At 51.9% G+C, this 12,512-nt stretch overlaps 1 protein-coding gene across 7 annotated transcripts in view; it reads right to left on the bottom strand.

The window, feature by feature from the left end:
- Window positions 1-592: 592 nt before the first annotated feature.
- Window positions 593-12,512, bottom strand: part of KIAA0319L (KIAA0319 like) — a 112,545-nt gene continuing 100,625 nt past the window's right edge. For 4 of the 7 annotated variants that reach the window (XM_027109132.1, XM_027109133.1, XM_027109135.1 and 1 more), the window contains 2 exons: window positions 11,989-12,080; window positions 593-1,652 (listed from right to left, as the gene is read on the bottom strand). In XM_027109132.1, the coding sequence (XP_026964933.1) occupies window positions 1,369-1,652; window positions 11,989-12,080 (376 nt within the window). In that variant the 3' untranslated portion in view covers window positions 593-1,368. Of the gene's footprint in view, window positions 1,653-4,441; window positions 5,698-11,988; window positions 12,081-12,512 lie in introns of those variants that run through there. The other 3 variants (XM_027109137.1, XM_027109134.1, XM_027109136.1) reach the window with 3 other exon arrangements.

Genomic DNA, 12,512 nt, shown 5'->3' with positions numbered 1-12,512 from the left:
ATAAAACACGAGATGGCTCCACAGCCTCATGAACCTGTAAGCAAGTAGGAGGCAGGAGGTTGAGTGCTCTATAGAGTGTAGAGGCACATGAGTCACTGTAGCCCCAGATGCAGCCCCGGGTTTTAGAGGAGAGAGATTCTAGGCTGCTAGGAGGCAGCCTACTTGAATCTAGTCTACTTGAAGCCCGGAGGGCATTGCCTGGGGGAAAGCTTAAACTGCTCCAAGGGCGTGGCACTTTATCTGCTTCCATTTATTCAGCCAACTAATAAACGCCAAGAAAAAGCATGTGACTCAGATATTCCCATGATTCAATTCCCCATTTTGGGCTCTACAGTTCAAACTGGGAGCCCAGGTCTGGCTCCAAGTGTATCTTGACATTGTGTTTCTTAAGGGCACTGGACTCCTTCAGAGATTCAGGGTGTGTGTGGTTACCTGCAGATTACAAAGATAATGACTTTCCTCCCTGTAGCCATATTTCCAGTTGAATACTAAAATGCTGTAGTCATTTACAGCACAAAGTTTGAATTAAACACTTTTTGCACTGGATTTGTCCTGGCTCTTCCTTTAAGCTTTTTAAATTTTATTATTATTATTTTTTAATCATAGAAATGGGTGTTTGAAAATCTTCAGTCTTCTGGGCTACAAGATATAGCAACAATTGAGATACCGCCTCTCAACAGATTGGAAGTTCCCACACACCCAGATCTAGTTTAAGTTTCAGATTGCTGCTGATTATTCCTCTCCAAGCCCTCAAATTCCCAAACCACACACCACAGGTAATCATACCCCCGAGGATCCCTAGGCATGTTGCCCTTATCCTAAGGGAGGATCTGAGTTATTACTGTCTGCTCTTCAGAAAACATACAAAGGGCACGTGACCTAGAACTGTATGGCCGCCCCTCCTGCAGCCCACGTGGCTGTCACAGAGCCCTGGGCTGAGGCATCTTTGTCAACCCTGCTAGCTTACTTGGGCCCAGGGAGGCCTGTCAAAGGAGAGCCTGGGCCCACAATCTTAACACCAGCCATTAGTTCGCTTGTTTTTTGGCCGCGCCGCACGTCATGTGGGATCTTAGTTCCCTGACCAGGGATCGAACCCATGCCCCTTGCATTGGGAGTGCAGAGTCTTAACCACTGGACAGCCAGGGAAGCCCCCTACTTTTTTTAAAACAATGCATTGGTTAGTACAATAAAGTTCATTTCTCTCATCACAATCCAACGGTCATTCTGGTAGAGCAGCTCTCTTCTAAACGGTGGATTAGGAACTGGGCTCCCTCCACCATGCATGTCTCTCCCATGGCCTCAGAGTCCCCCGAGTGCTCCTCTGCATCTGGCCAGCAGATGGAGGAGGGGGGCGTCACACAGAAGTTTCTAATGGGTCAGGGCTGAAGATGGAACACCTCTCTTCTGCCCATATTGTGCAGAAGGCTGGAGATGAAGTGATTTGTGTCCCGGAAAAGCACTCTGGTTTGGCAAGCAGCTGATCTCTGCCACACCCAACTTCAAGGGCTTCTCCCTGAGGTGGTTAAGAGGAACTGGGTTGGGTACTTTCCCTCTTTGTCTCCAAATCCAGCTGGTTTGCAAGTCTTTTGGAGCTGAGCTGCTAAGGGCCGTTTTCTCCCTTGTCAAGGGTATGGTATGGGTGCACAAATATTCTGAGGAATTAATAAAAGATCAGTTAAATCACAATAACCTATGGGGTGTGGGTTCCAGGCATCAGTATGTTTTAAAAGTTGGGCAGGTGATTCTAACGTGCAGCCAGTGTGAGAACCACTGATGTCAATACACAAGAACGTGATTTGTTAGAAGTGGGGACCGGGACCTATAGCGTAGCTCAGAAGGTGAGACTAGGGCACGGCAATAACCTGCCAGCCAGCGTTTTGTATCTGCACTGAGAACTGGACAGGAGGCTGGCCTTCCCATGAAAGGTAACTTTAGTTTTCTTCCTTGTGACCAAAGAAGCCTGATCAATACCCTCCAATGGCAAACCCCAGCAACTCAGAGAGGCCCCCGGGGTGGGGGGTTGACCTGTTCGGCAGCACTTGGACACAGAGGCACACACCCCACCTGGGCCTTCGTGGGGAGGCACGAGAGTGGACAGCCCCAGCCCTGGCACTGGAAATCCTGGATATTAAGTAGGCACCACCAGCACCAACCACAAACTGGAGGGTTACGTAGGTGAAAGGGGTCATAATGGTGGCCTGGGTTTTTTGGGTTTTTAAACATTTTTATTTTATTTATTTATTTTGGCTGCGTTGGGTCTTCGTTGCTGCGTGCGGGCTTTCTCTAGTTGTGGTGAGCGGGGGCTACTCTTCGTTGCGGCGCGCGGGCTTCTCACTGCAGTGGCTTCTCATTGTTGCGGAGCACGGGCTCTAGGTGCGCAGGCTCAGTAGTTGTGGCTCACGGGCTTAGTTGCTCCGCGGCACGTGGGATCTTCCCGGACCAGGGCTTGAACCCGTGTCCCCTGCATTGGCAGGCGGATTCTCAACGACTGCGCCACCAGGGAAGCCCGGTGGCCTGGGTTTGACCAGAGACTAAATAGGGGCCTTTAAACCTCAACACAAATTCCACAAAGGAGTCAAGGGCCTGATCCATGCTCCTCAAACCCTCCTTCCCAGGGGCTCACGGCTCCTGACTGCACGCACCTTCTTTCCATACCTGTTTGTTCTCAGAGAACAACTCTCAGTGTGTGTGGCCACCTGTGCTGGCTCCCTTCACTGATCAGATAGGCCAAAGGGAAGCTGGAAGAACAAGATTCAGAGCCTCCCCCACCTTTGCTCCCACAGAAGGAAGGCCGTGCTGCAGCCTTCCAGCCCGAGGGGTTTTCTTTGAGCGTTGCTTCCTGGTGACTAAGTCTCCTCTCCACACATAGCACCTGTGGGCTTCAAGAAATGCGAGGATGCCCTCTACTGGCCTTCCCTCTGGCCATTCTAGAAAACGAAAGATGGAGGCCTTTGAGGGTGGAGGAGTGTTTAGCTAGGTTTGGTCAAGGCAGGGGCTCCCAGGCTCCTGAAATTCAGGATTATTTCAGAAGGGTTCCTTTGGGGTGACAGGGATATATGGAAGTAGCCTAGCTCTCCCTAAGCAAGCCCAAGGATTTCTGGCTCTTTCATGAGTCAGGCAAGAATAGGGACACGGCAGTCTTCTCGATGCAAGACCCCAAGCCAGGAAAGCAGCACTGGTTTCTGGGTTTTGTCCCTTTTTTGGTGGGAGGAGTAGGGGATGAAAAATTCTTTTATTCATCTGAGACTGAGATAAAAATATATCCTTCAATGAGCTGTGGCTGAGATAAGATATAGGAACGAGGCCCAAAGAACACAGAAGAAACCTACAAAGCCAGTAAGTTATCAAGTCCTGTAGCTCCTTCATGGATCCTTCAAAGTTCTTCCAATACACCAACCTCACTAAGTCCCGATCGCCTGCCCACCAGCTGCTCTGGGGCAGCCTGGCCTGCACACCCGAGAACACACGCGGCCCTAGCCCACAGCGCGCCCCGGGCACATTCAAGCTCCCACTCCTCTTGAGCTTCCTGCACCCTCGCTCGGGACGGGTCAGCTGCTGCCTCCTATTCATGACACACTGAATGTGCACTTCTAGACCAGCGGTTCTCAAGAGTGTGGTCCCCAGACCAGCAGAAGAGCATCTCTGGGCACTTATCAGAAAGGCAAATTCTCGTGTTTCGTCACAGTCCTACTCAATCAGAAACACAGAGGTGGGGCCCAGCAACCCATTTTTAAAGGTGGTTTTGATCCAGACCACGCACAGGCTCTGCTGGGCCCGAGTTCTAATTCCGTCATTTACGGTGTGTGGACCGAGTTACTTCTCGTATGCCTCGTTTCTGTTCCTGTAAAAACAGAACCAATACCGCCCACCCTCAGCTGCTTTTTGTGCACAGGGCCTTGGGGAAAGAATGAGTTCCACAGTCCTTCTCTCCCCTCCCTTTCCTGGGAGTCCAAGACCGAACAGCAGCCCTCCTTGTATCCCACAAGCTCAGCAGGCTGTCCCTCCAACACTGCACAGTGTTCTGGGGGCCCGGGCCAAGCCCTACTGCTTTGGAGACCCCAAAGAGAAGGGCAGGGCCCATAAAGGCCAACCTGGGCACTGGGACACGCTGTATCCCCAGCTTGTCCACGGGGTAAGGGTAGGGGTGAGAGGGGGTGGTGGTGTTTGTGTGCGTATGCATCAATTTTGTGTTCACAGAAGGTCGAAGGAAGGACAGAAAACTCCCCTCCCTAAAAGCCACAAGGAGCAGCTGGCCAGCAGGGGCCAGGGCGGTGACTCCTCCATCAACAGCCACTGAGGCAGGGTCCCAGCACCACACATGCTGATGCCAGGCCCATGATCTCCCTGCCGGAGGCCATCATGTCACAGGGACATACAGGTGCCTGGACCCGTGGTAGAGGCCAGCAATGGAGCACAAAGCGGCACACCCAGCAGGCACATGTACAATTAAATAGCATGTTTAATCATCTCACAACAGACTGTAGTGCAGTAGTATAAACTGTAAGTTTCTTTTTAAAAAGCCGCTCCCCCAAAGCTCCCATTCCTCAACACCCAGAAACCATGGCTGAGGAACCAGTGACAGGGCCGGAGGGATTCAGGAAGTCTCTGTTCCATGAAGCTGAAAGTCTTTCCAGGTCAAGGTTGCCTTATGAGTAGCCAAGAGCCCTAGGAGGAGCTGATGCACACACACTCACTCTAACACACACACACACGCAAGGGACACAGAGAGAAGACACTCGGACAGACGGACACAGAGGAGACCGCTGTGGGGCAGTCACACACGTGCACTCTCATGCCATAACATTCCAGTCTGTTTGTGGCTCTCTCCTCTGGGCACAGGGGGTGGTGGCCTGATCCCTGAAGCAGCCAGGGTGGTCAGGAGGAAGAGGGTGGCAGTCTGTTTCCGGCCTGCCTACTCTGACACAACAGTCCAGCAGCCAGAGGGGCCCCTCTGCGTTCCTGAAACAGCCAGCCCTCCCCTAGCCCAGCAGCAGCGGTGAGGAGGGGCACCACTTCCTCTGGGCCTAGCAAGAGGGCGCTCCGCCCCAAAGCCGAGAACAAAGAACGTGCCTGCAGGCAGGCTTTTGGAGCCAGGGGGCTGGCGGTGCTTGTTTCTGTACCCAGGGGTGGAGGACACAGCCAGGCCTCGCTGTGCAGATGCCCCGGAAGCAGCAACCCTGCCAGCAAAGAGCTGGAGAGGAGGCCAGGAGCTGCCAGTGTCCATCCTCGGAGCAGAGGAGGGGTTCCAGAAAAGGAGGCCCTGAGGTGAGGAGGACCTACCAGACAGGTTTAAAGAGGAAACCTCTTCATTCACAGCTTCATTCAGGGGTTCCCGGAGAAGGTCTCTGGATTCAAGTACCAGCAGCTCTAGTTGAGGGTATTAGGGTGGAGTGACCAGCAGACGCTGGGAGAACAGCTGCCCTCAGACATGGGAGGTATGAGAACCAGCCTGGCAATGCCCTGCACCCTAGCACTGCCAACCCCTAACCTGAGGAGACAGACCAGGCGGCTACAAGATCTCCTCCCGTGGGCTCCTGGCCTTAAGCGGGGTCTGCCCGTTGGGCACGGAGCCGTTCTGACCATGCAGGAGTTTGCCCTTCTCTCGGTCTGGCCATGTGAAGATGGCGTCGTCACTGTCCAGCTCCGACTCCGAGTGCATCAGGCTGCTGCTCAGCACCGGGCCTTTGTGTCTGACGCCTGCAAGGGAGTCAAGGGACCCAGCGTCAGAAGCACAAATCTCTTCCTTGAGCCACACCCTGCACCCTCCTCCCAGCCTGAACAGAAGCAGAGGGACAGGGCCAGTCATGGTCCCTCTCCTGAAAAGGAGGCTTCCCAAGTCCTCCCAGCCCTGGCTAGACGGGACAGTCCATCAGGGAAGCCTCAGAGAGCGACCGATCAGGTTCCAATGCGGATTCTTTATTTTCAGCATCTATTAGCTTTGGTTAGTGCCACCCAACGACATTCTCTTTTCTCTCTCTTTTAAATGTAGAATGTTTTATCTCCCTTTATGCAGAGGGTGGAGTTCTGTGGGGGGCAGGAAATACAAGGAACAAGAACTTAGGCTCTAGAGAATGAGTTTTGTCACTGTACCCTGGCTCAGTATGGATGTAAAGTGCCTGCCAGAGGTGCTGACACTGAGTGAGGACACAATTTCATTCTACGCAGACGTTTACCCTGGCTTCGCTGAGAGGGTACAAGGGGTGGGAGAGCAGGCATGTGGCCTGGAGAGGCCTCTGCTGCAGAGCCTGACTGAAGCGGGGACTGTCCCAAGCCGTCAGCTGGTCAGAACACACAAACGAGGACCCATAAGAAGCACCTGAGGTCAGAAAAGATGCCTGAGATTTTTTCTTTTTAATAAATTTATTTATTTCTTTATATTTATTTTTGGCTGTGCTGGGTCTTCGTTGCAGTGTACGGGCTTCCTCTAGTTGCGGTGAGCGGGGGCTACTCTTCGTTGCGGTGCGCGGGCCTCTTATTGCGGTGGCTTCTCTTGTTGTGGAGCATGGGCTCTAGGTGCGCAGGCTTCAGTAGTTGTGGCTCACAGGCTCAGTAGTTGTGGCACACTGGCTTAGTTGCTCCATGGAACTTGGATGTGGAATCTTCCCGGACCAGGGCTCGAACCCGTGTCCCCTGCATTGGCAGGCGGATTCTTACCCACTGTGCCACCAGGGAAGTCCCAAGATGCCTGAGATTCTATAAGTCACTGTAGTTTCCTTCACTATTCATCCTTATGGCTGCAGAGGCCAGACCACACCACAAGGTCTGGTAATAGTTTTAGGGCAGATCCCATCCAACAGCAAGATGGCTGCCCGCTGGCTGGTACAAATACTACTCCAGAGTAAGCAAAAGGTAGGCTGAGACAGCAGAACTAGAAGTGGGAATTGCCAACATCAAGAACCCAGCTTGGGGCTTCCCTCGTGGCGCAGTGGTTGGGAGTCCGCCTGCCGATGCAGGGGACAGGGGTTCGTGCCCCGGTCTGGGAAGATCCCACATGCCACGGAGCGGCTGGGCCCGTGAGCCATGGCCACTGAGCCTGCGCGTCCAGAGCCTGTGCTCCGCGACGAAGAGTAGCCCTCGCTCACTGCAACCAGAGAAAAGCCTGCATGCAGCAACGAAGACACAACACAGCCCGAAATAAATAAATAATAAATAAATCAGTTAAAAAAAAAAAAAGGTGACCAGTCAGGTGAGCTGTGTTTGAACCCTCATCCTCCAACAATCACTCTCCCTCCCCCTGGTCCCATCCAGGTCCCCAATAAACACTGAAAGAAGGTCCTGGGATGATTCTCAGGCATTCTGCCCTTTCCTGGCCAGACATGACTTCAGGCTGTGAACGATGAGGGCATCTAGACTCTGACTGCACCTGTCACTCGGCAACCACAGCCCCACAGACCTTGCCCGTGTGCTGGTCATCTGCGCAGTGTGCTCTGGGGCCCAGCTTGTCCATCTCAGGGGCACGGTTCTGGGACATGACTGTGGACAGCCACAACTCCCACTGATTCTCAGGACTGCAGAGCAGCAGGGCCAGAGAAGAACACCAGCTTCCCAGGCTTTTCCAATGTGGTAGGGGACAGTGGCAACATAAGAAGCGTCAAGACCAGGGGAGCGTCAACGTTCTCAAAACCTCTGTTTTGCCCCTATAGATGAAATACCCTTTGAGGGCTTTCTCCTCCAGCATCCAAGCACTTGAAGCTTCCCTTGTTCCCTAAAGCCCTTCTGGGCCATAGGTGTGGAGGACAGGAGCTTAAGGGGGGACGTGTTGCTGGCTCCAAAGTACACAGCACTCACCCGGGCCCTCCTACCTCTAGCTCCGGCTCTGCTTGAAGAACTGAGTGGGATTCATCCACTAAGCAATACAAGCTAGGAAGCTGGTTATATCAGTGGGTGCTGAACACATACATCTCTGACTCAGCAATCCCGTTCCTAGGTCTACACCTAACAGAAATCCATACACGTGTCCGCCAAAGGACATGGGCAAGAACGTTTACAGCAGCACTCCCCATCACAGCCCCAAATGGAAAGAGCTCAGCTGCCCATCAACAGTATACCTGACAAATAAATATATTCCTACGAGGGAAATTACGCGGCAATGGGAACGGCCGAACGATTGCTCTACCTAACAACACGGATGGATGTCCTAAATGTAATGTTGAGGGACAGGCGCCAAGCCCAATGATTCCATTTATATAAACTACTCCAAGATATTAGAAGTAAATTGGGGGGAGGCAGGCAGTGACTGGGAAGAAGCACAAAGGGGGCGCTTCTGGGGGGCCGATTACATGGGTACATTCACTTATGAAATGTGCTTATGATTTTCTGTACACATTAGACTGAATCACAGAAAACTGCTATTTTTATAGGTCAAAAGTCAATTATCAGTAATCTTATATGGTTCAATCTAATAGACTTCAATAGAAAGTCTTGAAAAAAAGTCAACAGAACAGCAAAACCAAACCAAAGCAAAACCCACAACTGCTGAATGTAAACCACGTCTCCTGAGGGTGGGCACGTGTCCCACTCCGCCTGCTGGCCTTCGGTGCCAGCGGCTCCGAGCTCACTCGGGTGGGCGCACACCACGTCCAGGTCCCCCTCCTCCCGGCGGCATCCACCTCGGCTCACTTCCGCACACGTCACGCTCCACTAAACTCACTCTTCTTCCGGCTGAACTTCAGTTCCACACCTTGTACAGTTTGGTCCTGAATCCCATTCTCCTCATCCTACTGGTGACTCCGCTCTGGGTTGCACCCACGAATCCACTGCAGAGCCCAGAACAAGAGCCGGGACTTCTGGCCTGGTCAGACCCACACCAGATGCAAGGCGACTCTCACCGCCTCCTCACGTGGACACTGTGCACAGAAGGGCCTGCCAACCCTCATCTAGTCTCATCTTGGTTACCTGGGAGCAGCTGGCCACCTGCAGCCCTCCCCACTCCCTCCCTTTCCCCACAAGTCTGCCTTCCCATCCTGCCGTCACCCACCCGCCTGCCTCAGAAGAGGCATCTTAAGCCCTTTACCCACTCCTCCCTCCTCCCTGCCCAGGACCCTCCCCTCTGTCTTCTGCGTCTCTGCCTGCAAACGCGCTCCTGAACCCCATCCACCCTGTCCTGAATCTCCACTTACTGTCGCTCAGCTTCTAAAAGGACTTTTAAGTATTTAGGGCCTCCATTTTCTCACCACCTACATACTTCCTAAATAAACTGCACTTTGACTTCTGCCATCTATCACTCACCATCTACTCCATTTTGTTAGGTGACCAGAAACTTCTCCAGTGTCGTGACTGCCGTCATCACCAATTCTTACCCTTTTCTTCCGCAGCAGCAAGCACGCTGACTGCTCCCTGGTGACACCCCTCCTCCCTCACCTCAGCTCCTTAGCCCTGGACTCTTCTTTTGTCCCTCGACACTCTCCCCAGAAGGGATGTGATCTACTTTTGCGGAGCCGACCGTCACCAGCATACAGAAGATTCCTATCCAGTCCTGTTCTGCTGAGTTCAATTTAATTCGTCTCCTCTTACCCGAACTGCACCGACTGTCCTAATTCTGTCGTCAGGGCTATCAGTCTCTTGTCTCTCATGTCAGAAGGCAGCCTGGACCTTTCCTGTCCCTCCATCCCACTGACACCAAGCTGTCTGAGCCATCATCATCCCTCCTCGGACCGTCACAGAATCTCCTTGCTGGCCTCCACCTGTAATCTCGTCAATGAATGAAATGTTGTCACTAGACTAATTTTACCATGCCAGCATTTTCAAGATGTCACTTCTCATCACCATCAGAACAAATGCTTAACTCCTTAGGCTGATGTTCAAAACTCCCCATAATTTCACCCTCCAGCCTCATTTCCTCAACCCCACTCATAACTGTTCTAAACCAAACGATCCTCTCCAGCGCTGCTCTGCAGTCGTTTGCATCTAGGGTAATAAAAGCACCCAATCCACAGATGCTCAGGCGCCATCCTTTACTTCTCCTTCTCTCTCACCCCCCTTGGAAAACGTAGCATGAACTCAGCAAGCCTTCCCCCCAGATGGATCTGGAACCCGTCTGCCTCTCTCCATCTCATCATCTCTCCACCATAAGGGCATTCTATCTAATCTCCTCTCACCCACTTTTGCCTCTCCAATTCCTTCACATAGCAGCCACAGTTGTCTTTTTAAAATGTAAATCTAACTGCACCATGCACCTCCTTAAAAAAACTACCCATGGCTCCCCATTGCTCTTAGAAGGAACCCACAGCAAGGTCCCTGCTCACCTGTCCAGCCTTGTGCCACTCACCCCATGCTCACCATGTCTTCTTCAAATCCCCTCTGCTCATTCCAGCAGCTGGGCCATCACCAGCTTTGCCTGCAGTCCTATTTCCCAGAGTCTTCACGTGCCTTACTCTCCTTCTCGTCATCCCTTGGGTCTCAGCTTAAGTGTTATTCTTTATAAAGACTTCCATTATCACATTTTGTATATTTGGGAACTTGTTTGTTTATTGTCGGCCCGACATAAACTACACGAGAGCAACGTCTTTCTGTTTAGTTCACTGTAATATAACCAGTATCTGGCATAGGGCCTGGTACACAGTGGTATTAATCCATATTTACAGATGAATAAGGTACAGTCCCTACCTAGTAAGCGGACAATCAATAACATAACTGATATAATACAGTGAGAGAAATGCCAAAACAGACATGTGGGAGAAAGATAAGCACGATTTTAATTGGCAGGTTAAGGGAAGGACGAGAAAGTGCTTTCTGGACAGAAATATGAACCAACAAAATTGGTTTAGAAAAGAGAGATACCAGCAAGGAGGAGGATCTCAGAAAAGCACAGTGACGTAAGCTCACCAGGGCCATGTCTACCAGACCAAAAGTAAGTCGCGAATGACTTCAAGGAGGGGAAAAGCCTTGCCAGAGCAACATAAACACAACCTTGGCTACCCTGTGGACGGTGCTGTACAACGTTCTCCCCTCGAGGCCTCATCCTCAGTATCCTGTGTGCGCTCTGGCTGCGCTTCTGTGGTTCGCTAGGCCCCAGCCTCCAGGCACTGCCCCACAGCGTTCCCTAACCAAGCTGCCTGGGTGCTGACAGAGCCCAGGCTGCCTGTGAGCATTTATTCTCTTCTCATATGTCTTCTCCCTCACTACAGTGAAATTCTGACGGCAGAGCCTACGGTTTAGAACTCTCTATAGTCCCCTTACAGCCTCTCCTAATACGAAGCTTTAAGCATGAGAGATGTTTAATAAATACTTTGTATAAAAATAGTTCTACTAGCAGAGTGTTTAGGAATAGCTCTATATAGAGTCCAGCTCCCCTAAAGAGATGAGGCCTATCCTGTGGCGTCCATGATGAGTGGGAACCTCACCAATGACCTAGTCCAGACAAGGACGGAGGGCCTGCTACCCACCCTGGCCCTCCGAGCCCCATCACTGAAAGCCGTCTTAATGCTTGTGCAGCTGGAAATTCTTTGACAGATGAGCGCAGTGCACCTGGAGCCAGCAGGGGAGCTGCCCTCCACCTGCTCTAAGACAATGATGGAGGCTGGATCTACCTGACAAATACTGGAGAGAGGAAGATGGGAGAGGATGGCTGGCGGCAAGGAGGCCAGCTGGCAGACGCTGGCTTTGATCTCTTCGTGGCCTCACCTTGTCTGCCCAGAAAGGACAGACTGATCAGGAATAAGAGACCAAGGTCCCTGAGCCTGACTACAGGGACAGCTTGAAAAGCTGAACTCCAGGCAGGAATCCTGAGGGGAACGAGCAGGCAAAGGAAAGCAAGGGGCTGAGCCCCTCGGCACAGTCAAAGGACCACTAAGAAGTGAGCCCTGGAGTCTGAGCTTGTCCAGTAGGCAAAGCCGACCCTGAGCCCTCATCAGGGACGGGACAAGATGCTTTTCCAGCACAAAGAGCTGCCGACAAAAACACACTTAGGAGGGACTGTGATGGTGGCGGCTCTTCAGGGAGAGCGCACCAACCTAGACACCCCCGGTTCCCAGTTCCCGGGGCCACTACCTGCTCGGGAGGTTGGCTTCAGCTCCAGGCTTTCCTGATCCGTGGCATCCAGGATCCTGTACTTGCTTTTCCTCTTAGGTTTTCCTTTTTGTCTGAAAAACACAATCCCCCGCTCAGGAAGAGGTTCTCTGTGAGGCGCAGGTAGCCCACTGCAGGGCGGCAGCCAGACTGCAGGTAGAGCCCTGCCTGGGGGACGCTGCTTAACGGAAGGGATGCTTCTCCTTTTTCCTCAGCTGGGAAAGGCAGCAACTGGGATTTGTTATTCAAATAGTCCTCACCGATTTGGGAAAAGGTAAAGGAAACATTATCATTTTATCATGGACTCACCACTCCACAGCGGCAATGAAGGAAGGACAGATGGGTTAAAAATGTAAATAAAATGACGATCCTATGCTGGAAGGGTATAGGGTGGAGGAAAGCATTAAACCAGCAAAACCTTGTTAATGGTGGTTGTCTTAGGCTGGTGGGAATTTTAAAAAATTCTTTTAATTTTCTAAGTTTTATTGTGAGATTATATTGCAGGT

Source organism: Aethalodelphis obliquidens, unplaced genomic scaffold (assembly GCF_003676395.1).
Source record: "Aethalodelphis obliquidens isolate GAN/ISIS:26980383/991018 unplaced genomic scaffold, ASM367639v1 scaffold9, whole genome shotgun sequence".
Lineage (NCBI taxonomy): Eukaryota > Metazoa > Chordata > Mammalia > Artiodactyla > Delphinidae > Aethalodelphis > Aethalodelphis obliquidens.
The sequence above is the reverse complement of the archived record's forward strand: the minus strand, read 5'-3'. Positions and strand labels throughout refer to the sequence as shown.